The 27,107-nt window shown below is 44.0% G+C and overlaps 1 protein-coding gene across 1 annotated transcript in view; it reads left to right on the top strand.

Annotated features, from left to right (window-relative positions):
- Positions 1-370: 370 nt before the first annotated feature.
- phf1 (PHD finger protein 1) overlaps positions 371-27,107 on the top strand; it is a gene marked incomplete at its 3' end in the record, with an annotated part of 41,644 nt that continues 14,907 nt past the window's right edge. Inside the window, exons 1-12 of the mRNA XM_083644206.1 lie at positions 371-435; positions 1,218-1,296; positions 1,553-1,634; positions 2,382-2,468; positions 11,039-11,133; positions 11,665-11,813; positions 13,206-13,301; positions 18,989-19,057; positions 19,409-19,532; positions 20,817-20,884; positions 25,482-25,613; positions 26,766-26,844. Of these exons, the coding sequence (XP_083500332.1) occupies positions 1,219-1,296; positions 1,553-1,634; positions 2,382-2,468; positions 11,039-11,133; positions 11,665-11,813; positions 13,206-13,301; positions 18,989-19,057; positions 19,409-19,532; positions 20,817-20,884; positions 25,482-25,613; positions 26,766-26,844 (1,059 nt within the window). The 5' untranslated portion in view covers positions 371-435; position 1,218. The remainder of the gene's footprint in view (positions 436-1,217; positions 1,297-1,552; positions 1,635-2,381; positions 2,469-11,038; positions 11,134-11,664; positions 11,814-13,205; positions 13,302-18,988; positions 19,058-19,408; positions 19,533-20,816; positions 20,885-25,481; positions 25,614-26,765; positions 26,845-27,107) is intronic.

Genomic DNA, 27,107 nt, shown 5'->3' with positions numbered 1-27,107 from the left:
CACTCTATCTCGGTGTTTTATGTCTGCGTCACAACAAGTCGAGACGAGAGAGAGAGCGAGAGAGAGGCAGGGATGATGGCGTCTCTGGCGGCTTGATTCCGGTGCTGCTCTGACAAAACGCGCCTTAATAGCATCAAGAGGTGGCGGTGGAGAGAGAGGGGGAACATGACGAAACGGCACCGCGGAGGACGGACAAACTAGGCTGAGAGACGGACGGACAGTCGCCTTCTCCCCCCCCTCTCCTACCCAGCTTGACGGCTTGACTGACACAGCCAGGCGCTTGGCACGGAGGGACAGCCAGCGACATACATGCACACACCGTCAGCCACTTTTTGCAACAAACACGCAGGCTGCGCATCCGAGCGGCAGCAATTGGCCACCAACAGATAAGAGCATTTCATGTCCAGCTGCTGTGTGACCCCGACAGAAAGACAGGTAGACCCATTACTCCTCGCCAGTAGCCAGCCTACATCTGCCTTGGTTTTTCTGTGATTGATTCACAAAGGCTACAAATGTATTGTGTGTGTGTGTGTGTGTGTGTGTGTGTGTGTGTGTGTGTGTGTGTGTGTGTGTGTGTGTGTGTTGTGTTCTTGACTTGAATGCATGCACTGGAACAAATGTGTGCATAGATGATGTCCTGCACAGTCACATTGGCTACAGTATATCCAATTCAAGTTTGTAGGTTTTATTATAGTGTGTTTGGGAGAGGAAAGGCAACAGCAAAAAGTGCAGGGCAGATGCCTCAAGTAGCCGCACAGTGATGTTTGCTCATTCAATCAAACTGTATTGCAGCAGTCATCATCATGCAGTGGTTTGTGTGTGTGTGTGTGTGTGTGTGTGTGTGTGTGTGTGTGTGTGTGCGCGCGCGCGCGCGCGTGTGTGTGTGTGTGCGTGGTCATGTGTGCGGTAATCATTTGTCTTGCTCTCTGGTTGTGTACTCACTCTCATCTTTCAATCTGGCGGATACAGGCTGTCGCTATGCTCAGTCTGAAGGGGGGAATTTAACCCGTTGCCTTGCGTCGAGCCCACCTGCCTGGCTGAACGCCGGAGAGCCAGGCGAGCGAACCAACGCCACGGCCATAAAGCCCTCTGTCAGCAATGGCAGCAAAGTATTCAGCGAATAAATCGGATTTCCATTTCACATGAGCCCTGCTTTCTCTCTCTCTCCTCTCTCTCCTCTCTCTCCTCTCTCTCTCTCTCTCTCTCTTTCTCCTCAGGATGGGGGGAGTTAGTGAAGGAGATGATGTGTTAGCTCGATGGAGTGATGGACTACTGTACCTTGGCAATGTGAAAAGAGTAAGTGTGTGTGTGTGTGTGTGTGTCTGTCTGTGTGTGTGTGTGTGCGTGTGTGCGCGTGCACAGGCACACACTCGTGCATGCTTGGGAGTGTGTGTGAGAGGGGGAGAGAGAGAGAGAGAGAGAGAGGAGTGTGTATGCAGCTTGTGTGTGTATGTCTTTTGTGTGAGTCACTGAGTGTGTGTGTGCCCCGGATTTGAAAAGACTTCCATTTAGTTGTGTCAATCATTGCGCTCACTTGCTCTCTCTCTCTCAGGTAGATGGAGTCAAGCAATGTTGTCTGGTGAGATTTGAGGACAATTCGGAGTTCTGGGTCCTAAGAAAGGACATTCACTCTTGTAAGAAGCACTCTCTATCTATCTCCTTTTTTCCCTTTGCCTTAGCTAGAAAAGTCAATTGTTTCCTGTTGGCTACTTTCTATTTCGTAGTGTTTGAGGAAATGCATGCTCGATCATCATTTGTGTGCTATTGGCGCATAATGTACAGATGCTGGGCTTATAACTCGTGCTAAAGGGATTTGCTTTCTGAAACTTTCTCCCCGTGGAGCTTGAAAGAAACTACGAGAGAATACTTTGCTGTTTCTTTCACCCTAAAACTTTCCCCTTTTCATTTTGGACACTTTATCTATGATGCTCTCTCTCTCTTTCTCTCTCAGCTCTCTGAGTTGCTTTGTAGTCCAAGAAAAAGACAATTACTGTTATGCTCAAGGTTACGATGCCGAGTGCTCCGACTATTCTGATGGGGGCACTTTTAGGGGTAATTGGTGTATTAGAGCGCATTTATGAATGTATTAGCTTAATGACGCCTCAGGGAAATGTCCCCCCCCACGCCCCCCTTCACTCTGGCAAGCATCAAGTTGAGGGGAAGTGGGCTGCTTGTTAGGACCAGCTGAATATCCACCCGTCAAATGAAGTGAATTCTGAAAGGGTGCAGGAGACATTGAAATCAATGAGGTGGCAAGGATGTGAATCAATATACATAAATTAATGCTGTTGACTGCTCTGTCTCTCTTTATCACATGTTCACTTTCTCACTTGCTCCCCCCCCCCCTCCCCTCTCCCCTCTCTCTCTCTCTCTCTCGCCAGTCGCTGCTGGAGTGGAAGAAGTTTGCTGTATTTGTGATGCCCCGCCTCTTAAAGAACCACTCATAAATTGTCTTAAATGTCACCACGGTAAGGAAGCACGACTCATCATCGACTGTCAAGCAGTGGTCCTCCACTGTTGCTTGGGTCCAGACTTTCCAATCTGCCCACTCCACTGAGTTGGCTGCTTGTGGTCTGGCATGGTGACATGCAACAGGCTGCTTGTGGTCTGGCATTGTGACATGCAACAGGCTGCTTGTGGTCTGGCTTCGTGACATGCAACAGGCTGCTTGTGGTCTGGCATGGTGACATGCAACAGGCTGCTTGTGGTCTGGCATGGTGACATGCAACAGGCTGCTTGTGGTCTGGCATTGTGACATGCAACAGGCTGCTTGTGGTCTGGCTTCGTGACATGCAACAGGCTGCTTGTGGTCTGGCATGGTGACATGCAACAGGCTGCTTGTGGTCTGGCATGGTGACATGCAACAGGCTGCTTGTGGTCTGGCATTGTGACATGCAACAGGCTGCTTGTGGTCTGGCATGGTGACATGCAACAGGCTGCTTGTGGTCTGGCATGGTGACATGCAACAGGCTGCTTGTGGTCTGGCTTCGTGACATGCAACAGGCTGCTTGTGGTCTGGCATGGTGACATGCAACAGGCTGCTTGTGGTCTGGCATGGTGACATGCAACAGGCTGCTTGTGGTCTGGCATTGTGACATGCAACAGGCTGCTTGTGGTCTGGCATGGTGACATGCAACAGGCTGCTTGTGGTCTGGCATGGTGACATGCAACAGGCTGCTTGTGGTCTGGCGTCGTGACATGCAACAGGCTGCTTGTGGTCTGGCGTCGTGACATGCAACAGGCTGCTTGTGGTCTGGCGTCGTGACATGCAACAGGCTGCTTGTGGTCTGGCGTCGTGACATGCAACAGGCTGCTTGTGGTCTGGCATGGTGACATGCAACAGGCTGCTTGTGGTCTGGCATCGTGACATGCAACAGGCTGCTTGTGGTTTGACGTCATGACATGCAACAGGCTGCTTGTGGTCTGGCATGGTGACATGCAACAGGCTGCTTGTGGTTTGACGTCATGACATGCAACAGGCTGCTTGTGGTCTGGCATGGTGACATGCAACAGGCTGCTCGTGGTCTGGCATGGTGACATGCAACAGGCTGCTTGTGGTCTGGCATCGTGACATGCAACAGGCTGCTTGTGGTCTGGCATTGTGACATGCAACAGCCATTTCCTCGTTTGAAAAAAATAAACGTCTAGTCAGACGAGCGCTACCAAGCTGTTTGCCTTTGTCAAGTGCGCCGAGGAGTAATAACAACAATGGTGACCGCTATAGAGGAGATAGACCAAGCTATCGAGGCTGTTCTAAATCGATTAAAAGTACCAATTACTTTAAAATCCGAACAGCACTCTACTTTGAAGGCATTTATTCAAAGGGGAGATGTTTCCACTGGATTAGATTCAAGCGTGTATACGTTGGGCTCTAGTAGCCTGACATCGCCAGACCAAATAAAACGTGAGCTTGCAGATTTGTCAGGTTCCCAGGCGAGGTCTCAGGTGATTGGTTAGGGAAAATCAAATCCCCCTCCCCATGGAAATCTGTTAGAGTGGAGGCAATGTCATGCTGAAAAAGGAAATGGAGTGTAACAAGTTGACAATTCAGTCTGATATCAGGCCATCTCCACTGGGTTTGCACTGGGACACAACAACATTGCTCTTTATGGAGGGAGTGGGGGAGGTGTTGCACATGCCTCCTGTTATTAATATAAAAGTACGGCAGGATTATGATTGTCAGAGGGCTGAATCTCAATGTACACATTCTGATACGTTATATTTTTCTCCAACAATGATGATGAAATATACTTTATTAATCCCAGATAGAAAGTCAGGTGTCATGTCACTGGAAATTACAGAATGATATAGAAACACAGTCATAGAAACACTCGCTCAGCACCAGGACACACAAGCACAAGAGACTGTGACAGAATGGTTACTGGCATGTGTTCAGAACAAGGCTAAGGGATATTGACAAAAAAAAACATCTAATTGCAACTACTGTAGAAAGGCACACGGAGAGCGCAGACCTCCGCCAAGGTTTGTGCTATTATTACTTGTTTGTGAGTCGGATCCAGCAGTGGGTTGCACCAGCTGTGCGTAAGTTGAAACGTAAGCTAGTTTGAACGTAAAGTCTCACTAAGTCCGAGTTTACGCACTACTAAAAATATTTGGGTTGCACCAAGTGAAATAGTTACAACGTAGGCATAAGTTAATTTACACCTACGTCTTACTAGGTGTAAAGTCCTCCGTAAAATAGCAGTTGGCACGGATTGCAACTTGGCGCCGTGGCACATTGTTGTTTTGCGTCCGCAACGCGCTCTCTGTGATTAATTATTACACCCTTTGATATTTATGACTCACGCTTTTGTTTCCCACAAGCTGCAGCACTGCATGCAAATTAAAATAACCGCAACAATTTAGCGAGGCAGGATGGTGGTAAATTAGCCTACAATACTGATGAAGAGCTCACAGATAAACGTTAACAGTAATATGAACCTAAACGAACGTTACTCAATAACGTTCTCATTTGGTTAGTGTTGATGAAATATGAAAGCACTAATTTGCGGTGGGCAACATGTCCTGTTTTCACTCCACTTACTTAAACAACGGTAAATAAACACCGTTTCCACCGTGCTTTTCACTGATTGGTCAGAGATACTGTACACGTCATATTCTGCGACACTATTTTGGCTAGTGTGGGGTTTAAGGGCTACTAGTTAAGATGTACCTTACGCCTCCGTGGTGCAACCAAACAAAGACACAACTTTAGTGTCAAACTAACTAGTGTGAACGTAGCAGATAGTGTGGACTTTACACCTTAACTTAAGACAGAATTTACGTTCAGCTGGTGCAACAGGCAGCAGAACTGCTCCAAAATGTAATGGGTACTTCCTTGGCCCATGTTACACCCAGCCACAAAGTTACATGAAAATCAGCCAGTACTTTTTATGTATTCCTGCTAGCTAGCAAACAATCAAACAAAGAGCATCAAAAACAAAACATCCTTGGCAGTGTTTTTTTTTTTACAGAATATTGCAATTGCCATTTCAACTGTGATTCATATCATCACAAGTTTTTCTTCTCGTACCTTACTTAGAACTTTAAAATAGATGTCAGTGTGCAGGATATCGGCAGTGGAGATACCCGCTCACCAATATTTCTGGGCTAAAAAAGCCTCAAGAAAAAGTCCACATGCTGAGATCAATGCAAAAAAAATCTATTTAATTCAAGACATCTGTGAGGTCAAACGTGCTTAAAGTGCAAAAAATAATAAGTGAATTTAAAAAGCAGCAAACGTTTCAGTCCTTCACTATCATCATCAGTGCTACTGGCATCGTAGTGTGCAGGATATACCTGAGTCTGATGTAAAGTTTTGATTCGTGTACCAAAGATGACCTGAGGCTCTAAAACACCTTGTTTATAAATACAGTTTGGACCAAACTTTCTCTTAAAGGTGGCCTATTATGCTAATTTCCAATTCTATATTTTATTATTTTATTCTGGGACTCCACTAGAGTAGCTTTGCATGATTCACAGATAAAAAAGAAATCCTTATTTATCTTGTACTGTCTGTACAAAATCCCCCCACCAGCTCAGTCCTCCTGACAGCCTCACCTAACCAGCCACACCTGGGGCCAGTAGCGGCTGGTGCATTTTTGTCCAGGGAGGGCTATACCAAATATAGGCCTGGACAATGGGGTTGAAATCAATATTATAATCATAAGGATTATTCTCAATATCAATATCATATGTTTCACGTATGCAAAATCAGTGTTCATCTCATTGAACTGAATGGTGATGTCAAACAAACTTACATTTTCAAATAATATTCCTGCCATACCTCATTTGATCAGTTTTTAAGTAACATTTGCTTGTCATCATCAATTTAGACAGCAGAAATGTCACTATTAAAATAACTTCATATCATCACAATGATTCTACTGAAAGACAACAAACAATAATAGGCTATTGAATTATCATCCACTCCAGCCCTAAATCAAGCAAGTAGTAACGGACGTTAGCCTACTAGTAGCCTATACCTTCTGAATCATATGGGCAACAGATTAGTAGGCATATTAGTCACGGAGCAGATTACAGAAATATACACAGTAACCTGGTCAGCAGCCCTCTGATCTCTACATCAAACTTCCCTTTAGCATCCATATTTACTTGAAAAGCACATGGCATAAACACTTTGGAAGAAGGACTTCCCACAGCATGTGAATGAGTTACATTAGGCTACATTACCTATGAGGAAAGCACGTTCGTGCATGCAAATAGAGAGTCCGTCAAGAATGCATTGCTGTCGCTCTACCTGGCCCCACCACCACCTGGGCGCCTCGAATCCCTTTGTTTTGAGAGCGAACAGCGCATGTGCAATTTACACAGATCCTGGCTTAGCACTGGTGAAAGCAGGAAGTCCCCGGACGGCGTCCGTGGCAGAAAGTACTTGATTTAATATTCACCTTGCTCAAAAAAAAAATATAGGCTATATATATAGGCCTATATATATGTTTTATTTTCCCCTGCTTCATGTGGCTATAGGTGGGGCGGCGCCCTGGCGCCCTCTAGTGGCCGGCCGCCACTGCCTGGGGCCCTGATTGGGCCGCACCTGGGCTTAATAAAGGACGGCTTGATTAGGTGAAGCTCAGGCCATGTCCACACGGAGACGAGTTAGGTGTATCCGCTAAAGTTTTTTCTCATATGGACGTTTCGTCCAGATGGAACCAGCGTTCTGGGAGTATACGTTCTGGGAGAATACGCTAATTTTTGAAACCGGGTCCCAGAGTGAACAAATCTGAAGACGCCACCCTTGCATTTCCGTGTTTACAACTCATACGCATCTTTCCTGAACCAATGACGACATAGCCCCACCTCTCTCTGCCAGCAACGCTAGCTACTGAGCCTCAGGGCTCCACAGCTGCCTCTTCCCATCCACCCCTCCCCTCCCTTCATAGGATATTTCCCACAAGGCTTAGCGGCGGCTAAGTTTTTACAATAACACAAACAAAATCAGGCTAAACGTGTTAGATAGAAATCATTTATTTTTAATACAACATGCAATTCTGCAATATTTGAATATTGGACAAAATTAAATTAAATGTAAACCCTGAGTGTAACACACATACTCGGGATGCTCTATATATAGCCCTCGCAAATACAACGTGAATAGTGAAGTGAGAGGGTTGACGACCACAAGGTTGCACTGTGATGTCCACTTGTGTCCACTCCAACAAGACTTTAGCTTACTTGATGCCACTTTTTCAATAAAAACACATTTATGCCATGAGTTTATATAATGTATATTTATGTTGCATCATTTAGCCTGTGCTGTGATATGCAGGAGCGGCTAATACGCTGGAATGTGTTTGCAACAGATGTCTAAAGATCATGGAAGTGGATGATATCAGGAACGTTACCGATAGTTAACGTTCTATATTGTAGGCTACAGGGAGACCATCAGCCCTGCTGAACAGCTCTGCATTTGCCTGTATAGGTTTAATCATTTTATTCATCAAAGCCAAGGGTTTAAGCTGCTCGCTACAGTGAGATACACATTATAGACTGTGCGCCCCTAGTGGTTGAATGCCATTATTGACGAGATTGTCTTATTCTCTGTTTTTGGTGTACTTTGTGGCAGCGTTACAGCGCCACTTACCGGCCTGGCATATATACTACAGCGGTTTCAGTGGTATTCAGTGGTTTTATGTGGATACACACATTTCTTGAAACGATTCCGTGTTTATGGAAAACTTTTCGTAAACGAAAAAAACAAGATCGGTGGACATGGCCTCAGTGTGCTCCGGACTGCAGTGGAGGAAGCTGCTTTTGTCCTTCCCTTGGTGTTTGCCCATGTGCAGATGCATCATTTACAGTAAGTGTTAGTTGTTATAGTTACTGTTATTTCCATTATATATTGATTAATGAGTATTTGATTTGAATTAGATTTATTACATTACTTTACAGGTAAAGTTGTTTTCCCTTGTTGTTTGATTGAAACCTTTGTTAATACCTTCTTTGTGTTTAGGCAAAATCATCTGCCACCAACACCCACAAGCACCAAGGGATCTGTTTAAATAAAAACCCTTGCACTAGTTCCTCTGAGTCCTCCTCATTCTGACTGGATGTCCCACTTGCTGAGGCTACACCTGTAACCTACACCTTAGCAGTCTTTACACTGTCCCTTTATGCAGCCCCTCAGTTCAGCCTCTGTCTGAACACTCTGTTTTAGTTCCTGTCTCTTTAGCTGACAGCAGAAACTACTGTGGAAAAGAGTGCAACAAATGTTCATATCTCAAAAGTAGACATCGCATTGCTTATATTTTGACATTGTAGTGAGAGCAGAAGTAGCTGAAGTGTTTGTATCTAGCTTATCCACCTTATTCCTAGCTGCCATGATGCCTTATGTGCAGTGTTGGGAAAGTTACTGAAAATTGGTAATTAGTTACAGTTACTAGTTACTTCTCTCAAAAGGTAATTTAATTACTTTAAAGTTACCAGTTACTTCAAAGTAATTAGTTACTAGGGAAAGTAACTTTTGCGTTACTTTTAAAAGTCCGCTTCGATTGTTGTTAATGCACACATTATGTTAGTGTTGCTGTGCCACAGTGTGCCATTGAACATTTGCTTATTGGGGAGGCTTATAGCCTATCAAGGTCCTTAGCCTCTGGGGCTCTGGCTGCAGCTCTCTCCCCGGACTAGGTCTGAGGATCAGAAACTGGGTAATCCTCTGAAGTTGTCTGTTATTTTCATGTCCTAAAGTAACTAGTAACTAGCCCAGTTACTATTTTAGTAACTGTAACTGAGTTACTGAATTTGAAAAAGTAATTAGTTAGATTACTAGTTACTGAAAAAGGTAGTTAAGTTACAGTAACTAGTTACTTAGTAACTAGTTACTCCCAACACTGCTTATGTGAAATATGGGCTTCCGGTGTAATTCTCCCAGCCCCCTCCCCCCCGTTACGTTGCTGACACGGACACTGTCACTCACAACATGGCCCGTCTGCATCTGTAAACGATGTTTTCAAAGCTGCAGGCGAAGGGAGCAAATCATGTCCAGCTTGGCCAAACATCTCGCTGATAAATATCCCAAGTTGTTCAAAGAGCAACAGGTTAGCGGATGTGATAACATTAAACATTATTACATTCCCTCAAATAAGTCGTCAAACGAGTTATTTCTTTGTGACAAACAACTTTTTTTCCCAGCGTCTGAGTTTGACGAGGAAATGCGCCAGCTGCAACAATCGGTCACATTCTAGAACTGACCTTGCACCCATAATCATTTTACAGCGGGGCATTCAAAAAGGTGTATATGTAGTGTTAAAGTTGTCTGAACTGTCAGTTTTAAAATGTGTGAATTTAGTAAAACGTACAGCCTGGGACATCTGGGTAGTGTACAGGTAAAAGCACTCGCCATAGGCGATTGTAGACTTTCCAACCAGGGGCAGCACCATCACAGTCCATAGTGAACCCCGATTTGGGGGTTTCCAGGGGGCACTGTGCCCCCCTTGGACAAAGAAATGCGGCCCGTGTGTGGCCCGTGATGGATTTTTCTTTTTTACAGTGCACCTGAACGCAACATGAAAGATACCCGCTGAATAAGTGTCCAAATGTTCATGTCATTCTGGCCAGTTCTCCACTTCTGTTATAACATTTCAGTCTGGAATATGGAATAGGCTATCTTTCCATAATCTTTATGACTAAAAGGCTAAAAGTAATCTCATGTGTAAGAGATTACTGTAGAGTCATTTCTTGCGGCCCTGGGGCAAAATGTGGCCCCAGGGCCGGACTCAATGCGGACTCAAAGAAAAACAAAACGACCCCCAAAAACTCAAAAGGCAGAATTATGTTAATAAATCTCATCTGCTACAGCCATTGGATTTGTATCACTATTATATCAGGAGACTAACAAGAAATTACCAATCACAACGGGAGAGAGGGTTAAAAATAGGGAGACTCCCGCAGAAAATCAGGAGTGTTGGCAGGTATGATCTCCAATGTGTGGCCCTTCACTTACTTGATGTAAGTCAGTATGGCCCTCAGGGATTTTTTTTTGCCCACCCCTGTCCTAGACCCTGTGTTCTCGTTCAACTCTCGAAAACCCTCGTTCACAGCAGTCAAAACCGTGCAATTTTTGCTAATGCGGATAACTTTCACATACATTTACCTCATTATTTTAAACTTTGGCCATATCCAACATAACGGTATATATATGACCCAAAATATGGAAAAGCACAATAGGTCCAATTTAAGCAATTAATTGCAGCCTCTGCGATTTGGAAATTGCAGAAGTTCTATATTGTGATTTTTCATATTGTTTTTTTTGCTCAGCTCTACTTCAGAATAAGGCTGTGGTCCACGGGTTGCTAATCACTCCTATAAAGTCCATTCAGACATCTGGTATTGGGAATGAATAGCCTCTAGATGAGCATCCTCTTAAATGCAGGCGGTAAAGTGAAATGGTTTTGCGTACTGCACAGACAAGCGGCACCGGTACACTGATCACAGAGGTACTTTGCTGTTATTGTCACTCTGGCTGTCAGTGTGTCCTGTAAGCATGAATTAAATGCTCGGTCTCCTCCTCCCATTACAGGTTATCACCCAGAGTGCCACACACCAACCATCGAACCGGAAGCTGACAGCGATTCGTGGATATGTCGGCAATGTGTCTTTGCAGTCGCAACCAAGGTCAGGCAGCTAATCTCTCCTCCTCATGCCCCGAGGGAAAAAAGATTCACTATGTAATATGGGAGAGATCCAGTCGAATATATCTGGCTTCGCTGCCGCTACATTTGTTGTGTACGGGTAACGGGTTTATTCGAGGCAAAAACACACTAATTCGCTCAGTATTGACTCCAGTATTAGATGTTCTACATTGTGTCTGAGAAATCATCGCCAATCAATAGTTATGATACTGAAAAACTACAGTGGAGTCGAGAGAAGTCCATTTAAAGTCAATCAATCTGGCGTGCTCCAGTTCTGTAGACGTGAGATGAGAAAGCACCTCGGTTAATTGTCAATCGGTCAATGTCCGTATCTCCTTGCCCAGACTTCCTCTGTCTTAGACGCTATCTCTCACAGCTGACCTACAATAAAATGAGACCAATTGCTTTTTCTTGACCGTTCCCTACAAAATGTAATCTGTTTCCCTGGTTCCTCTGACATGACACTGATTGGAGGGGTCACTGACCATTCGGGTCCTGTCCAAATGTGTTTCAGAGAGGTGGGGCCCTCAAACGCGGACGCTTCGCCCGCCTCATGCAGTTCATGAAGCTCCGGCTGCCCTATCAGCTGTCTTCCTTAGACTGGGACCCGCAGCATGTGACCAATCAGCAGCAGTGTTACTGCTACTGTGCCGGACCTGGAGAGTGAGTGACGCTGTGGAGGCCAGTTTCAGTTTGAACGTATACTCTTTGGTATTAGTGGTGCATCAGAAAGTTTCTTGTTGAAAGTGCTTGTTGTCTTTCATGTCAGTGTCATATTTTGGCACCTTTTGCAGATTAAGTAATAAGTGAGACATGCGTCAAATAGTATCTGCAGTAATTCTGAGTTTGTTTTAACTTGATTGGAGTGTTAGATGAGTGGGGGTTCCCACATCAGGACAACTCAGATAGCGTTAGGTAAGTTGTCAATCACACAAAAGGAGACTAAAGCCCTTTTCAGACATGCAGTGAACTCCTGAAGATATCCAGACATTACTCGGATGGGGTGTGTATATATATCAACACAATTGTCCGTTGTGAGCGCACGGCCGCGCAAACTGATCTTAACCACCCAAGCCCGTAGTACAATGTCCGTGTTGCTCACAGAGGAGCACATGTTTCAATACTACAGCAGTATGTCCAGAGCCACGGAGTGGGCGGGACTTTGGGATTACTTCTGTTATATTGTTAAATGGCACTTTTACAATTATGAATGTTCCTGTGTGATTTCATTTCATTAATGGATATAGTTACATCACATGGCTGGATTATTTGGAAGAAAAAAATGCCAAATTGGTGAGTAAACAAGTCAAAGTTGAATGGTTTCTTTTCCTCCCGGTCTGCCTGTTTGCATCGTGAAAATGCAACAAGAAGATGATAGTGCTGCATTAGGCTATATAGTGGAGAGATAAATACAAAGAAATAAATTGAAAACAAGTCAGATATGACTTGAATGCCACTTGTAAAATTGCCTTTTCCACCACTATTTGACAACCGACTTGTTGGCACATCGCAAGCCCTATCGCCTTAATAATACGTTGAAGGTTTGGGGGGAATTGCTTTCTGAAATATCTCTCTGATGTAGTCTACATTGAAAAATGTAATTAACACTCTACTCTCTACACGGAAGATTTCCTCGTGTGAAAACAACAATGCCTCCTGTATGAAAGGGTAACTCCAGGGAATGTCCAGAGCTGATTCAACAGACATAGTCCAGAGTTCATGTCTGAAAGTGGCTTGATTGACTTTTTAGTACTTTCCTATGACTGGTTAAACTTTCTTGCAGTCATTGTGTTGTCCTGTGTGGCAAACCCCACGCATCTGGCACCGAAATAGATCAAAACACCCCCCCCCCCCCCCCCCCCACACACACACACACACACACACACACAACTGTCATGTCTTGTTTGTTAGACCCAGTAGAAGCTGACGCCTGGTGACTGCAGTCTTCAACCTTGCTGTCTCAAATATGTTTAAATGTAAACTGATCAGCTGACCCACAGATGTTAGCCATGTCACTTCATTAGTGTGATTGATGTGTCTCTTTGTTAACTGCAGGTGGAACCTGAAGATGTTGCAGTGTGGAAGCTGTGGCCAGTGGTTCCATGAAGCCTGCACACAGTGTCTAGCCAAACCGTTACTGTATGGGGACAGGTGAGTAATACATGTACAGGGAATTGTCTTGGTGGCATTGGTGCACAGGCACATTGGCAACATGCGTGCACACCAGTGTTGGGGGTCGTTACTCAAAAAAGTAATATTACACATTAGGGTTGGCACGATGGATGATGGCATCGGCCATCGTCGATGGGCCGACCTCTGAGCCTTCTACATCGCACAATCGTGATAAATTATCTGTTAAAATTAAAATTTTGCAGATTTAATAAGTCCACTCAACTGTGGCGCGCGGGCGGCATTAAACAAGCGCACCAAGTTCAGAGAAACGGTAGAGCGGAGAGGGGGAGGGGGAGGGGGAGGGGAGGATAAGCAGAAGTCGGTTGTGTTATTGTGAAAATCTTAAGACAAAGAAGAAACTTCATGTTCTTTCCTGTTTTCAACCCAATTTTTCGCCTGTTTCCATGAAGTCGCTCCATTACATACTGTATGTAGTCTGCTGCTGCTGTGTTTCTATTTCTCCTCAACATAATGTTAGGTTCAAAACTGAGTCCACACAAATCTAAAGTTATATAGTAATTCGTTATATAGTAATTCTGTCTTCTCCGTCTGTTTTCTGTGAGCTAGTTAAATTCAACACACGCACGTTGTTGGTCAGGATCTGTAACGTTAACGTTATTTGTTTTGCACCGTTCAATATTGCTGGTACAGATTTTGTTTCAAGACTTAAACAATGTATAGAAAACTGGAAAATCCTCCCTTTATCTATGATTGGCCGTATAAACTCGGTCAAGATGGTTTCACTTCCCAGGTTCCTCTATCTGTGTCAAAACCTTCCCATCTTTCTTACATCAGCTTTATTATATAGAATTGGATTCTATAATTTTGTCTTACATTTGGAATTATAAGACCAATAGAATTTCCAAAATTCACTTGCAAAAACCCAAGTCTGAAGGAGGGCTGGCTTTACCAGTGTTTATGCACTATTATTGGGCTGCCAATGTTAGGGCTCTAATGTTTTGGTGGCAGGGCACTCCTGGCAACTTATCTCACGGGGCCCTCCTGTGGTTGAAAATGGAGGGCAGCACTATAGAGAGCCGCAGGGATGATGTATTTTTGTAGTCGGAACGCGGAAGTCCCGGCCTTCATGGTTCTTCACTGTTTCTGCCTATAGGATTTTTGAATGGGTTTTTGGTGCGATGCTTCAAATAAGGTCTCTGGGCAACACAAGCTTAATCAAACGCGAACCAGTGTTCAGCCGGATAATCTTCACACATGAGGACAACTTTCATGAGTTTTGAAGCGTAAATGCGAGCCCTAGAAGTAAAAAGCTTGTGCTAAGCTAATCCAGAACTACACACAGTGTCGCATAGGCTTCCATGTCACGTCATCACTCAACCTGGACTGTTGTTGATGTGTGCGTTGCTGTGCACTGATTACCCCGGGCAGGCAGAACCAGGTGAGGGAAAGATAATTTCCGTGTTCGTCCTTTGAAGTGATGACGTTATTGACGTATATATCTCCGTAGACTCAACAGTGTAGTCTCATTCAGCCGTTTGCTAGCTAGCTGCCCCTTTAACGGCACGTAAAAGCTTCAAAACTCATAAAAGTGGTCCTCATGTGTGAAGATTATCCTGCTGAACACTGGTTCGCGTTTGAATAAGCTTGCGTTAACCACAGACCTTATTTGAAGCATCACACCAAAAACACATTCAAAAATCCCATAGGCGAAAAACAGTGAAGAACCGGGAGTGTTAGCATCAATGTTTTCCGGGCTCATTCCTGCGGCTCTCTATTGTCAACTCCTTCCTGCCAGCCATGTTATTTTCCAAGTTAAGACTCCTGGGGCTTTAAGAAATTTGAGTTTTGTTGTGAGGAAATCTGTCTTTGTTCGATGGCCGCATCAGGGCCCCCACTGAGAGGGTTAGAGAGGTGTGGGAGGAGGAACTTGGTGTTGAGTTATCTGAAGTCATATGGGATATGAGTCTATCTGTGGTCCAACTCTGCTCAATTAACAGCAGGCACCAGCTCATTCAATTTAAAGTTGTTCACCGTCTTCATTATTCTAAACATAAGTTGCACAGGATCTACCCTTCTGTCTCACCATTATGTGATAGGTGTCAGGTGTCAGAGGGCACACTGTCCCATGCTTTTTGGTTTTGCCCTTTGCTATCCGGATTCTGTGACAAAGTATTTGACTGGTACTCTAGGGCCTATCAAATAACCCTTCAACCGGAGGCGGAACTCGCCATCTTCGGCTGCTCGGAATCCTCACTGCTCCTCCCTACAGCTGTGCAACAGTCTCTGACGCTGGGGACGACTGTCGCCAAGAGATTCATTCTTCTAAAGGAGTGGGAGTCTCCCTCTCATCCTTCCTTTCAGTTGTGGCTGATGGACATGGTCTCAGTTGTGCGCATGAAGAGACTCAGGTTCCTGAGGACCAACTCACTTGGGAAGTTTTCCACTATTTGGGACCCGTTTCTGGCCTACTTTGACGTAGTCAGGGGGTGACGACTGACTCGCCCAGGTGACCTCTCATGGACCCCTTGCATGTGATCCCATGCAAAACATCTCTCATAAGCACATGAGCACACTACGCTCAAACGTCAAAGTCTGGACCGACATGCATGTCGACTGCTCACTTGTTGGCGGAGGCATATATCCGCGGTGCGGTCATTCTAGTTACATTAATTTTGCGTTACTCCTAAACATGGACTGAGATGCATTGTCAGTTAACAACATTACACCTTATGCTACATATGCCCACATATCAGCACAAATCCCTATCTTAATAACATACACAAGATCTTTGTTTCTGAAATGGAGGCAACTCCAACTTTGGATGACTCCACATGAGACGCCAGTATTTATTATTCTCCCCGGGTCCAACATACAGCGTCAGGCGCTCCGAGATGAACACAACACAACACTTCCATTGCTTGCCTTCAAAATAAAAGCGATGTACTGCATAGCTATATCGAGAAAATAACGTGGATCACTTACAGCCTTCACCATATAAATATCTTACACTGGCAACATTTCCTCTGACAATGCAACACGCCTGTTTATATCTGCTTTTCACCTTACCTGCTGCTATAGGTGGACTCAGCGTGGACTCAGTGTGACTGTGCTAGCTTTGTGTTTTGTTAGCATGTTGCCTTCCCGTGCTTGGAGAGCTTCTGGCCTGGGCAAAGGTTGCACTTTACCTTTGGAGACATTCCTGTCCTTTCGTGCAACAATTCGAAGTATGTGCATAATCCACCCATCATAAGTTGTAGACTACACCAGTCACTGTGTTTACAATGGTCTATATTGAGCCATTGCGGACACCATAGTTTCAGGAAGTTATCCTATAATGGATGGGCTGGAGGGACCTGGACGCGTGAACCAACGAATCGTCACTCATCATGCGTAAAACCTAACCAATCGTTACCTCTCCCCTCCCCCCAGCCCATCCATCCTAGCCACACAACGAAGTGTCTTTAAGTCAGCTGTTGTGTTGTGCAATCGAGTGAATGAAAGTGCGTCGTTTCCTCCATAATCCTGCAGATTCAAACCTGATCCTGCTGAAAAGTGAAGAACTTATTTAACACAAGTAATGACTGAAGTGTTTCATTAGTAACTGTGATGTGATTACTGGGTTTAGGAACCGTAATCCTTACACTACTCGTTACGACAAATATAATGTGATTACAGTAACGCGTTACTTTGTGACGCGTTACCCTCAACACTGGCGCACACCAATACTCGGATTACCAGTTCAAGGCAGTATTTTCAATTACGTTGGTTCGAAGTAATGCAGTTTCTCTAATAATCCGGTTTACACAGATTCATTTAATGACCTGGTTGCCGCTCCACTGTGCTGACTGCACCATGTTGTTTTTTTCTTTGTAAATAAAACATCTGGGTTAGATTGAACAGAATTCACAGAAGTGTGTTAAACGGGATTATGTTGACTCTGATTATGACTCCGATTAAGATACTTAGATGAAAGCGTTTACATGGCCGTTTCAGTAGTTGGTGAATTGGCTTAATCGGGTTGAGATTGAATTATTAGTGTGTGTGTGCATGTAAATGTACTGATTGACACGAGGGACAAGGACAAGAGCTCGTCACATACCGTGCAAGGAGACAGTGACAGACAGCAGACGACGCACGTCACTGCAACACGTTCTCACTCCGACCACGTAGCATATTGACGCTTTGTCCCGTCCCTTATGCGCCACTTGTTACTAACATGGTACCCTTGAGCGACCCATGAAACGACTTGGGCTTTCCGACTAAACTCAATGCAAACCCATAGAAGTCAACTTTGACGCTTATGGCAACTGCTCCCCCATCAGCCTAACTGCTCGCCCATTAGTCAACTGCTCACCATTAGCGTCTGGGGGGAGGTTAGGTTTAGGCGTGGGAGGTGGGAGAGGTTAGGTTTAGGGTCTGGGGGAGGTTAGGTTTAGGCATGGGGTGGGAGAGGTTAGGGTTAGGGTTAGGGTCTGGGAGAGGTTAGGTTTAGGCATGGGGTGGGAGAGGTTAGGTTTAGGGTTAGGGTCTGGGAGAGGTTAGCTCCTCCAGACCCTAATGGGCGAGCAGTTGACTAATGGTGGAGCAGTTAGGCTAATAGGGGAGCAGTTGCCATAAGCGTCAAAGATGACTTCCATGGGTTTGCATTGAGTTTAGTCGGAAAGCCCAAGTCGTTTCATGTGTCGCTCAAGGGTACCATGTTAGTAACACGCGACGCACAAGGGACAGGACAAAGCGTCAATATGCGACGCGCTCAGAGTGAGAACGGGTTGGTCACTACAGTCAGGTAGAAATGCCAGTAGTAATGTGGAAATGAAGCTGCACGGATACGCTCTGCAGTTGATATGCTGCATCTCATGCGTGTAAAAAAAGAGTATCCATCCATTAAGTTATTATTGTCATTAACCATCTGTGTTAGCCGGCTGGGTCTTTACGCCCATCCTGACACCGTGTTATTGCTGAAGCTGTCTGAGGAGGGAAAAGAGGAGGGATTAAATTGAGATTGACAGTCAGGTAGAACGAGGCCGGATTGTTAGAACATCTGCTGAGCAGGTGATGGAGGAGTGGAGACTGAGTTCACAGTGGGAATAGTAAGCGTCTGCTGCTGTCATACTGTCTGTGCTTCATCTCTCCCAGTGACCTTCAACACACAGATGCATAGAAAAGGAGAGATGCACATAATGTTGTTTTACGGTATGAGCTCAGCTTCAGGGTCACGCCCAATGCTGTGTTGAAGTGGAACAGATACACCTGTCTGTGTGTTTTAGTTCAGGATTATTTGTTTTCACATATAAAATGGTATTATAACCAAAGAAGAATGTGAACAGATTGTGCAAAAATAAAATACAAGACTTGTAAAGTATCTTTACCCTGTAAAGAGAGAAAGAAGAAACGTTCAGATCACAAATTATTTGACTATCTCTGAACCTAAATGAAACACAACAAAGTGGGGAACAGTTTTCACAGATGGCTATGAAAGATGAGACAAATGTACAGATTTATGTAAAACATATCACCTAAAAACAAAAATACACAAGAAAAAAATAAGATCACAACTGATTTGGAAACTACATGAGTCAAAAACTCCAACAAGGAGGAAAATTGCATTCTCATTTTTTGTCTAAAACTGTGTTGTGGTGGAATACTGTAGATATACCTGTCTGTTTTCTTTGGCTAAATCAGTTCTCCATGTGTGTCTGTTTTAGGTTTTATCAGTTCCAGTGCTCAGTGTGTTCAAATGGACCAGAGACCATTGAAAGACTCCCCGTGACCTGGTGATGTTATAACGACATTGTCAACAACAGTACAACACTGCTTACAACTAAACATCACGTTTATCTGACAGCACAGTATGAAACACCAGAAAGACAATCAACAGCTTACCGTATATTAATTTCTTATTTTTCATCTATCACATTTTGAAAGGACGTGTCAAAATGCATTAGTGTTACTTTACAATACAGCAACACATTACATACTCACACCATATAATGCAATATAACATTATATTTTTCACCACATTTGTGGGTCTAGCTTGATACAAATGTGGTGAAAAATATAATTTTGTCTTTAGCTGGTTTTTTGTTGTGTTATTCTTATTCTGTTATTTTTTATTTTAAATACAGGGTGGATCTGGCTCATTTGGTGCTCTACCATCTCTCCCTGTGCTGCAAGAGGAAATACTTTGATTTTGACCATGAAATCCTGTCCTTCACCAATGAGAATTGGGACTCGTTGCTCCTGGGCGCGGTATTGAAATTTCCCTGTTAAGTACCATGATGAAATGATGTGAAATGCTGCCAGCCATTTTGGATTTGCGACTTAAAGCATACCAGTATTAACCACCCATTGAAGTAAAACTTAAAGTTAAAAAGTTTAACCTCTAAATAAAACTGAAAGGGGAACACTGGTCAATTAGAGAATTGTATATGGCAGCCATTCCCTACCTGTGGGCTGCAAAGGTATTGCAAGTGGGCCAACAAATAATTTTCAACAACAATGTAATTAGTATTATGTATGAGAATGCATTTCTCCATTGTTGAATGATACCATCATTTAATTTGTAATCAATTATTTGTTAATTAGCCTATTGCAGACAGCCCCTCACTTTTAGTTTCTGATTTCTGTGTGGTGCTGATAGACAGCTCCTTTTATCATTAAAATAAAGTGTTCTGAGAGCGCATTATTAGGCCTCCATAATGTTTATGGTCGGAAGTGGGACACCAACATTTTTGAGTCGTAAAAGGTTGGGAACCGTTGGACTATGGTATTCCTATGATCTGCAGTGGGACAGTCTGATCAATATATGTATATTATATATATGTAAACTTGAATAAGTCTTTGACAAACCAAAGAGCTGATGCTATCTGGTGTGAAGTTGCCCCGTAGAGAATGAATATGGAAAGATGACTGTAAAGACTGGACTTTCTGAGCATCTCCCATCCATATGTCTGATCTCTGATTCCTCCCTTGAGTGGGTTTCCCCTTTAATCTGCTTTTAAATGGTGAATTGTAATGTATTGTTTGCCTTCTCATGACATACGACAGCTAGTCTCTTAAAACAGACGAGTTTGCTCCCGCAATTTTCAAATGCTTCCATCTTCCAGCTGTACTTCAAGCTGGGAAGACTTGGCCAAAGCGGAAAGGGAAACTCATGGAAAATACTGAGCGATGATAGGGGGAGGTGATTGGAGAAATACGAGCGGAAAGGCGGGACATCCGCTCGTAATTCTCCAATCACCTGCATCGGTTCGAACTTCCTCAGGTCTGAAGCGTTTTTTCCCCCAACTTCCTTTGAGCAGGCTCTGTGGGCATGAAGTACAGACCATATATGATGCATTCGGAGAATGTAGAAGAGACAGTCTGGCTTGAGAGACTATATGACAGCAGGCGGCGTGTTTCAACAAGTTATCTTCCATGTCCAAATGATTTCTGTCAATGAATGCAAAAGAAAATGATCGTATACATCAAAGGTTTTCTGTCTCATCCGCTGTGTAAACACAACTTTGATTTTCATTTCTGCCTGTCCTCCAGCTCTCTGACACGCCAAGGCAAGACCGCTGTCACAATCTCCTCAACGCTCTGAACTCCCACAAGGACAGGTAAGTCGTTGCATATGATGAGAAGAATAAACACCGGCCACACATGACCAGAGTGATGAATAGCACTCCATGAATAGAGGAGCACTCCTTAGTGCTCAAAAGGATGGAAGGCCGTGCACATAGACAGAAATGTGTGCATGACTCTGTGACTTTGCATAAAGAGGCTCATTGCAAATTGGACCCGACAGAATTTCACACTTTTCGGTCATACCTCTAGCCAAAATACTTGATTTTGTGTTTGTTTATGTGGCAGATGACTCTTCACATCTGTTTAGCAAAGGACACAAGTCCTTAGTTTTTATCACAATAAGCAGTCTAGGGAAATTGCTTTTCAGTTAATCTTTCTGGAATTTTTCACGAAACCTTGCTGTCACAAACTTGCTGATTTCTGGAGGTGGTAGATTAGGCTGTAGGATAGTTAGATTGTTTGCCTTCAATGCCTTGCTAAAATCTGCTGTTGTCTATTCTGTTTTTCTTGCTTTCTTTCTTTCTCTCTTCTCCCTCTCCTGCCATGCTTGTTTTATATAAATTGTTCAGTTTCTATTTATTGATTGTGAATAGTTAGATCTAGCTAGACTCTTTTCTGTGAAGCCCTTTGAGACTTGCCTGTAAATTAGGGCTATATAAACTTGACTTGGCAGCATGTTCTAATTATGTATAGTTAAAGGGGGACTAACCCCCCCAGATTTCTGGCAAAATGGCCTGCTGCTTGATTTAAAAAAAGAAAGGCAGCAGATTCCACCCGCTAGTTTGTTCAATGCAGGCGCACTGTTGTGAAAGAAGCAGAAGAGTGTCTCCTCTTGTCTCACTATACTCTTTGGGCCCTATCTTGGTACAGGCGATATCCCCTATTTGCGCTTGCGCACCTGTTTGCGCGTGCCTTAAGGCAGGCAAGATAGCAGTCCGCCTTGCGCATTTGCCGAGTTTTGCACCCCCGCCCGGCAGCAGCTAAACGCATCCCCACCTCACGGGAGTATATTGTAATGATTTATACAGAAACATAACTGTTTAAAAATGATATAATTGTTTGGGTAGACGTGACCTCCCTGTTTTTAAAGGTCCCAATTCGTGCAGCTGTAACCTCTTAAAAACGTGTGTCTCTGGTCCATAAAACATGATTCTGGATTAATTTGTCGAAAATATAGCAACCCCGTTTGTTGTGACGGAGTTGTCCCTTCCTCATCTCGTTGCGTCCCAAGAGTGGTCTGTTTCTATAATATATTCCGAACTAACAGTTCCCATTGGCCGCTGAGGGAGAGCCCGCCCCAGGCTCCCAGCGGCCAATCAGATTAGCGTCTGTGGACCAGCACGCTAGGTTGTGTCCACAACTAACGTTATCAACGCTACGCTAAAGAGGACATCTCAAAATGCCTAGACTTACCGAATGCACCTCCGCAGTTGCTGGATCACGTACAGTTGGCGTCGCTCCAGCTAGAAGTGTTAATTTTGTGGCTATAGACAAAATGGTGCAGGTAGCTTGTGTGAGAGAGACGCGCGCAGTATGCTTGAGGACCATCGTGACGTCCCAATACCCCGTCTGGGGAACAGAGCGTTAGGGGGCGTGGCTTGAAGGAGACTGCAGGGGGAAGCTGGATAGGGACAAATCCAACTGTGGCAGTTCTGAGCTTGTGACCACTCATTACAGGGAGGGATGACAGCAGTATATATGCATTTACAAGTAAAAACAGCTTTTGCACGGAATGGGACCGTTAAGTTAAAACAGCCCCAAAATATGGTGAGGATGCAATACTCGCGGGGGAGCATAACTCATCACAACAACGGGCACAAGCGCAGATTAGAGGCATGCCAAATCATTTATGCACGGCGCAAACAGGATTTGGGGCGGTGTTAACCACCAGAATTATTCACGGGTGTGGCCTGGCAATGCCTGGCCGTACCTTCAATCAAACCAGATGTCTGTCTTGCAGTCCCTGTAATACAGTTTGCGTGAGGCATGCTGTAATTCTCCCCATGCGTAATTTGGATAGGTGTAGGCCTATTGACTGTATATATTATCCCTATTTCATAACGACACCATCACATCATATACCTGTTAAAAACATCTGTGTTTTGATGCAATTCGGGTTATTTTGTTGACTGGGGTGGGACAATAGAAACGTGTTTGCAGCGGGTAAATGGCGGAGACAAAAGAAAAGATTGGAGTATTTACAGTGGACTCAATTAAAACTCTGTGATATTGAGCTGCCGACTCGTGCCAAGGACAGAGAGATGGAGTGAGCTTGTGACAGATCGGCTGTGGTGCCAACGACCCTCCGGGTTATGGGATAGCAGGTGAAGGTGAATAGCCTATTGCAGTGATTCCCAACCTGTGGGCCGCGGCCCCCTGGTGGGCCGCGAAGGTATTGCAAGTGGGCCGCCAAATCATTTCCAAAAAAGTATGATTTTTGGGAAAAAAAAACAAAAAAAAAAAACAATTTTTTTTTTAAAGATTTTGAAAAATCATACTTGAAAAAGTATGATTTTTGTTTCTTTGATGTTATTGCTTTTGCTTGAATTGAAGTTTCATCTTTACATCATCTTTATATTGGGTTTGTGTTTATTTGTAACCCTATCGATTTAATGGGCTTTCTTCTGATATTTGGATTTTGTTTGGATCTGATATTGGATGTCAAATTGTTATGAGAATGCATTTTTCCATTGTTGAAGGATACCGTTATTTATTAATCATTTGTTAATTAGCCTGTTACAGACAGCCCCTTGCTTGTCATTTCTGACATCTGTGTGGTGCTGATGGACAGCTCCTTGAATGATTGGTGTGTGTGTGTGTGTGTGTGTGTGTGTGTGTCTGTGTGTGTGTGTGTGTGTGTGTGTGTGTGTGTGTGTGTGTGTGTGTGTGTGTGTGTGTGTGTGTGTGCGTGTGTGTGTGTATGTGTGTGTGTGTGTGGACAGCTCCTTGAAAACTGTAATACTGAAGGTGTTGCAACATGTTACAGGTGCTGTGTTAGTGACTGTGGAGCTTCCAACATATTTCTCCTGTATTCAGTTCAGTCCTTTATGTTAAATTTTCAATAAAAAAAAGTGCTCTGAGAACGCATTATATGGCCTTTGTATTTATGGGGTCGGAGGTGGGCCGCGAACATTTTTGAGACATAAAAGTGGGCCCTGAGTTGGAAAAGGTTGGGAACCACTGGCCTATTGCAAGTAGGCTACAATGTACAAGTTTTCTCAATTAATTTACAATAACCCCTCCTTGCAATGTGATAAAAGTTTCTCAGTGAATTATAGTTGATTGCCTCACCGAATAATCTGCTGGTTACCCAATTTTAGCAGCAGAATTTGATGTCCTGGAGTGGCACGTCCGTGCGTAATGACATTTCTGCACTGCGCAGCGTGGAGATTATGGTGCACTCAAGCGCAGCGAGTATCTTAGCGCCTAAGAGGTGCTTTTCAAAGCTCTTAGTGCAAAGTGATTGTGTGCTGCTGACGATAGGATAATGCCATCTATCCCCACATTTTAGCGCGGAAACGCCTGGTTTCACATGTGACACGCCTATTTCTAGTACAATTATAACAGGCATGTGCTTGTCCACGCCCCCAATTTGTATTGCGCGCAGCGTTAAACGAGCGCAAATGCTAAATTACCGAAGATAGGGCCCACAGTCTGCTGTCAGACCGGAAATATTTACCGGAAACGGGACCATGACACTTTGTCCGCATCGATAAAAAACGTTATACTAGAGCTACAAATTTCTTCATAAATATCAACACCTAGCCAACGCTGGGGGCCTGTATGGAAACGGAGTTACTCGAAATGGTTAAAAGTTATATCAATCTGGTCATTCAGTGGCATTTTACTGCCATGTAACGTAACTAACATTAGCCGCAAGCATTAGCCACAATACCAGATTACCCACAATGCCTTGCGTTGCTCCAGCAACATTAGACAGGAAGGGGACATTTGAATGCATAAAATAAAGCTAATAATATACAATTTGATTCTTTAAACGTCTGACCCTTTCAAAAGTACATCACAAACGGACAGCCCTGCTTAATCCTTGCTAAAAAAAAAAAAAAAGGTCCATTGGAGTGAATGGAGATGTTGCAACGCTCTATTATATGGCTATTTCATTAGCTAATGGTCACATGATTTTTTTTGTATTCACATGAGTGGGAAAGGGGGGAGTTGGCCGTGACATAACAGACAACCAAATTGGCCATTGTGGAGGGCCCCCCAAAAAGAGCAGGTTTGAACCCATAGCACTCTTGCTGCCTGAAAATCATACAGTTTGTACTATTCTAACAGTTTAGTCTAAAATGTGGAGATTTTGACCAGAACCCTTTACACACCACCTCAAAAGCCATATATATTGGTTAAAAGCTTAAAAAAGTGTTTCAGGGGTTGGTTATGCTTTAATCACACAGTCGGTACCTTTTGAAATGTTCTGAATGTTTTTGTTGTTGTTTTTTTTTACTAAGGAGAATAAGTAAATTTCTTTACACAACTACAGTATACAGTCTCTGCATTATCTTCAAAGAGTAATCAAAAGCACACAGAGTTTAAAACTCCAGACCAGACACATTGTATCTGTTGTACAAGTTGGAAATGTTGCCTGTGCTTCTTTTATCATTTGCCCAGATTTGTCTCCGGAAAGGAGATCAAGAAGAAGAAGTGTCTGTTTGGGCTCCAGGTCCGAGCCCCGCCTCCGCTCACATCTGATTCGTCGCCCCTCGTCACTGACCCACCTATCAACATCACGCATCGGACAAGGTCAGAGGAAGGACAGCATCTCACTTTTCAACTCGTATCTCAATAGGGAACCGCAGGAATGAGTCCGGAAGTATACTTCCGAGTTCGTGAGAGGAAAAGTCTATGGGATTTAACATGGGGGTTTCGCTTAAATGCATAAAATAAATGTCTGTGGTTAACAAAGGTTTATGGGAACGCGAATTTGGGTTCAGCATGATAATCTTTATGACTTTTGGAACGTTCGCGTTCCCATAAACCTTTGTTAACCACAGACCTTATTTTATGCATTTAAGTGAAATCCTCATTCTAAAACCCCATAGACTTTTCCACTGACGAACCAAATGGCGGCAATTTCTGGATAAAGCGTACAAAAATACGTCATCCCTGCGGTACTCTGGGATCCTGGGTGGGCGGAGAGGCATTACGCATGAACAATTAACTGAAGAATCAAAGGGCTGAATGTTTCATATGCTGGTGAATATGTGCCTATTCTCTTGAGAGTATACATTCTCATGTGGGCTTATGTGTGCACAGGCATGAGTGTGTAAAATCAACTTTCTACCTCACACTTGTTTTGACTACCCCCCCCCCCCCCCACCCCAAATACAACAAAAAGTAAAATTTTCACTTTTTCACTGTGAACACAGAGTGTCCATGTGTGTAAACCCATAAGAAATATTAGATGACACATTTCTTAAGTTATCCCTGCTTTAAATTCATATTCACATATGAACACACAGCATTCTGGTGATGATGTTTGCTTGCATATATTTCAGATTTGTTACGACCGCATGAATTCATAATTTTTGAGTCCCATCACAAACATACTGTATATCAGCACCCCGTTCTCATCTTCTTGTATTTTACGCTTCTCAGTAGGCTGAGACACACACACACACACACACACACACACACACACACACACACACACACACACACACACACACACACACACACACTCTGCAGGTTATTCACTGGACCTATTTGTCTGTGTGTGTGTGTGTGTGTGTGTGTGTGTGTGTGTGTGTGTGTGTGTGTGTGTGTGTGTGTGTGTGTGTGTGTGTGTGTGTGTTTATGTGTGTGTTTATTTATGTGTTTGTGTGTGTGTGTGTGTGTGTGTGTGTGTGTGTTTATGTGTGTGTGTGTTTATTTATGTGTTTGTGTGCACCTCAGCCCGCTGTCACTGCCCTGCCAGAGGAGAGCGGGGGGAGCAGAGTCACGTAAATCAAAGCGCCGCATCATGGAGACACAGGTCAGTGCTTCTGCCTCACACTGAGGAGCCCCCGCCTGCTTCTGCCTCACCCTGAGGAGCCCCCGCCTGCTTCTGCCTCACATTGAGGAGCCCCCGCCTGCTTCTGCCTCACACTGAGGAGCCCCCGCCTGCCCCTTCTCATTCATCTCTCTTTTGTTTGTTTTGTTTTTTATGCGGCCAGGCAAAGGCTCACAGCTCATCCAAATGAGCTGTCAGTGAAACACTGATGAAGCTTCATTTGGCAGTGCAGATCTGTCTGTCTG

This window comes from Poromitra crassiceps (genome assembly GCF_964638095.1).
Source record: "Poromitra crassiceps genome assembly, chromosome: 1".
Classification (NCBI taxonomy): Eukaryota; Metazoa; Chordata; class Actinopteri; order Beryciformes; family Melamphaidae; genus Poromitra; species Poromitra crassiceps.
Note: the sequence above shows the minus strand (reverse complement) of the source record. Positions and strands in the feature narration are given on the sequence as shown.